The sequence below is a fragment of the Sminthopsis crassicaudata genome, chromosome 1, assembly GCF_048593235.1.
Source record: "Sminthopsis crassicaudata isolate SCR6 chromosome 1, ASM4859323v1, whole genome shotgun sequence".
NCBI lineage: Eukaryota > Metazoa > Chordata > Mammalia > Dasyuromorphia > Dasyuridae > Sminthopsis > Sminthopsis crassicaudata.
In genome coordinates this window covers 49,078,537-49,082,376 of record NC_133617.1, presented here as the reverse complement: position 1 = coordinate 49,082,376, position 3,840 = coordinate 49,078,537, and the positions used below count along the sequence as shown (strand labels likewise).

At 52.3% G+C, this 3,840-nt stretch overlaps 1 protein-coding gene across 1 annotated transcript in view; it reads left to right on the top strand.

Moving 5' to 3' along the window:
• Positions 1-266: 266 nt before the first annotated feature.
• The window catches only part of FSTL3 (follistatin like 3), an 18,487-nt gene continuing 14,913 nt past the window's right edge, over positions 267-3,840 (top strand). Inside the window, exons 1-2 of the mRNA XM_074301967.1 lie at positions 267-493; positions 3,579-3,764. Of these exons, the coding sequence (XP_074158068.1) occupies positions 427-493; positions 3,579-3,764 (253 nt within the window). The 5' untranslated portion in view covers positions 267-426. The remainder of the gene's footprint in view (positions 494-3,578; positions 3,765-3,840) is intronic.

Sequence of the window (3,840 nt, the reverse complement as noted above, 5' to 3'; positions counted from 1 at the left end):
AGTCACACTCTTGCACACACAGTCTCACAGTCACACTCTTGCATACACAGTCTCACAGTCACACTCTTGCACACATAGACTCTCACACAGTCACACTCTTACACACACACACACACACACACACACAGCCTCAGACCCATCCCAGAACAACCTCACACACACACAGTTCCAATCTCTCACACATACTCACCCTCCCCCTGGCCCAGGCTCAGGCCCCGCCTACCCTTGCTCCTCCACTGAGCAAAAGGGAAAAGTCTTTATATAGAGAGAGAGGCTGAGACCGGGGCTTTAATTCAGCTCCCCGGTCCTGAGGAGGCGGCTGAGCCCTTAGCCCTCCAGCAGGCCCCGCCACCTGCGGGTGCCCCCCTGCCCTCCACCTGCTTCCCTGGCTCTCAGGGCGCCGCGTTCTCCCCCACACCTTCAGCCATGCCGTTGTGGTTCCTGCTTCTGGGGGTGCTCTCCTGGCTGACAGCCAAAGCCGAACCTGGCCAGGGTAAGTGACCTCCCCCGTATCCCAGGTGGCCCGTGCTCTTCCCTCTCACCCTTTCAGACCCTGCCCTGTAACCTCCTTGGCCCTTGGTCTATCCAGAACCATGAGCATACCATTCCGGTACCTCCGGCCATCCCCTGAGTGTCTGGACATCAGAGCCCTCGAACCCCTTAATCCCTTGGCCTCCGCATTCCCAAATCTCTGGCTTTTGACTCTCTAGACCCTGGGACCCTGAATTCCTGGTCCCCTTTGCCCAGATTCTGATAATTCCATCCCCTTAATCCTCAGTCCCTCAGTAACGGGGCTTTCAGCAGCATAGGATGCCCAATACCGTGGTCTCCAGTACTTTCAGTCTTGGAACTCCAACATCTTGACCCTAGAACCCCTAATACCTTAGTCTTGCAGTTCCTTGACTCAGCTGGACCTGAACCCAAGACCATTCCATCACCTGGTTTCTGCATACCTGAATTTCAGGTTATTAGATTTCTTGAGTCCTCAGCCCCTTAGTCTCTCTAACCCCCCAAACCCTGAGCCTTTGATGCAGAACCTTAATTTCCCAACATTGTAGATTCCGAAAGCCCCTTGAATCCAGGTTCTTGATCATCATATTTCTCCCAAAATACTTAATTCTTGTAACTTAATGCCCTGGCCCCCAGAGTCTGAGAGCCTTGTCTGAGTCCCCAGCACTCTGACCCCTGGATTCCTGTGCCCCCCATAGAGATTTCTGATCTCTTCATCTCATCATCCTTAGGGATCCCCAAACTCTAATCCTTGACGCCCAAACTAAATGCCCAACTCCCCAGACCCTTGATACCCTCATACCCAGACTCCTCATGGATTCCTATCCCCATTGCGACCTCAGACCCCTCCTCCCTACCTCCTTTGCTAGGGGCTTCCAAACTGTCTCGCCTAACCCTGGAGATCATTCCTCAGATTGGGGGAGGGAAGCAGTGTGTCTGTATCTGAAGGAAATCTCCCGCTGGGGCAGCCCAGCCTGCCTGCCTGCCTACCTTTGTGGGAGTCCGGGGCTTCTCAGGACTAATAAGGATTGTTCTGACTCTGTAGAAGCCCAGAAAGGAGGGAGTGGTGTAGAATATGGTGCTAGGGATGGAGGAAAGGGAGAGACCAAGAGCTTGGCAAATTTCTTGCCAGATAGCTAAACTTTGGGAGCATTTTGAAAGTTGGGCACCTCACATCAGGATGATTTGAGCCTGGAAGGCCCAATTCTACAATCCTTTTAATGCCGCACCATCCCCGGAGCTTCCTTAATCAACTCAGCCCCTCGTTCTCTGATATCTCTTTTTCGCTGTCCCTTTTCTCAGCTGGAAGCAGTCTAGCTTCCCAGCTCTATCTGCAGGGACTGGACATCAAGTCCTGTTCACCCAGGGGGCTCCACCTCTGAATATAACACAGGCTCTGTCCCACCTGCCCCCATGCAAATCCCAGAAAAACAAGGACCTCCTTGCCTTGAATTTGCCATGACCGGGATGGGTGATGAAGACTCCCCCAGGGCATGGCATATATCCACCCCCCACTCCCTCCTAACAGATAGATAAGCAAACAGACTCACTTAGGGTCTACATAGTAACTCTAGGAAGAAGGACTGAGACACCCGTCTCTGGAGTCCCAGCCAGGATCTTCTCGACTCCGTATTCTTTCCTCAGGATTATAAGGGACACTCCAGGTACCCCAGAGACCAAGAGTGAGCTTCTTCTTCCCAGGCTGGATAGTGGGATGGGTGGGGTGTGTTTTGCTCGAGTCTTCAGCCAAGAACCATCTTTCCCACCCCTACCCGCACCCTATCCCCCAGTGACTGAAAGCCTCCCCCCCCCTCCAGGGCTCCCAGTGTGGTGACTGTACTGGGGAGACTGGTGAGCTCATGCTAGGGGAATGTTCCCGGAAGGCTTGGGTGACTAAGAGACTGGGGGGGGGCAGGATCAGAGCCTGGGTGAGGAGCTGGGATCCTAGCTGGGGATGCATGCTATCCCTCAGACCCCAAGGTCCCTGTCCTGGCTCCAAGTTGTGGCTCTCAGATTCCCTTTCCCTCCCCCTCCTCCCCTCCTCCTTCCCTCCTTCAGCCCCCTATTCTTATGCTGCTAAGATAAAAGTCCCCTTCCCATTCAGGGTCCCAGACCTGGCTCCAGGCTCAGGCAGATTCCTCCCAATTCAGGAGTGATTCAGTGATTTCTGAGTCCTGGGGACATGAAGCAAAAGATTTGTCCCTCTGGTCCAGAGGCAGAAGTGACTGCTCCATCTTCTCCCTGCCCAAAATGAGGTCTTAGGGCGGGCAGGTATCTTGAGATCTTCAGGAAAAAGGGTCCAAAGGAAGTGATTTGGGGCATACTCAGGGAACACTCTCCCCTCAGATTGTGAGCTCCTTGGGGGCAGGGCCTGAATTTGGCCCTTTTTTGGTTTTAAGTAATGGGGAGGTTAAGTGACTTGACTTCATGATCCCCTAACCCTGGACCCACTTTTTTGAATCCCCAGCACTTAGTATAATGCCTGGCACATAGTAGGTGCTTAATGGATGTTAATTGACTAACTGATAAGGGAGCTGGTGACTAATTGTCCTTCCTTTTCAAAGACTCTGGTTGATGCCCAAATCCTAGCTTGCCTGGGTTCTGATGCTCAAGTGCTGAATTTGGAGCCAGAAGTCCACAGTTCAAATCTCTGCTCTGCCATCCTTCTACTGCCAAGTTCTTTCCCTAACTCTTCTCTATCTATCTGTCTGTCTATCCATCATCTATCAATCTACCCATCCATCCATCCATTATCCATTATCTGTCTGTCTATCCATCCATCCATCTATTATATATTGGTCTGTCTGTATATCTGTCTACTCATCTAAACATCCATTATCTGTCTATCTATACATCCATCCATCATCTATCTATTGTTTCTGTCTGTATATCTGTCTACCCATCCAAACATCCATTATCCATCTCTCGGTCTGTTTATCTATCTATCCATTCATCCATTCATCATCTATCTACCTATCATCTGTCTGTCATCTGTCTGTCTGTCTGTATTAGAGACTGGACAAGGTGAGAGTTCTAAGGCCTGTGCTCCCGTATCTCCCTGGCTCCAGGTGGCATCTGCTGGCTGCGCCAGGGCCGGGAGGCTCAGTGCAGCCTGATCCTGAGGGCAGGTGTGAGTTGGGAGGAGTGCTGCTCTGCTGGCAATGTCGATACCGCCTGGTCCAATTACACACACCAAGGCAACAAGATCAGCCTGCTGGGCTTCCTGGGCCTGGTGAACTGTCACCCCTGCAAAGGTAAGAGCCCCGGCCCCCTCTCCAGAGAGGGGGATGGGGGCATCCAGTCTGCCACTGCCCAGATGTGTGATGTTCG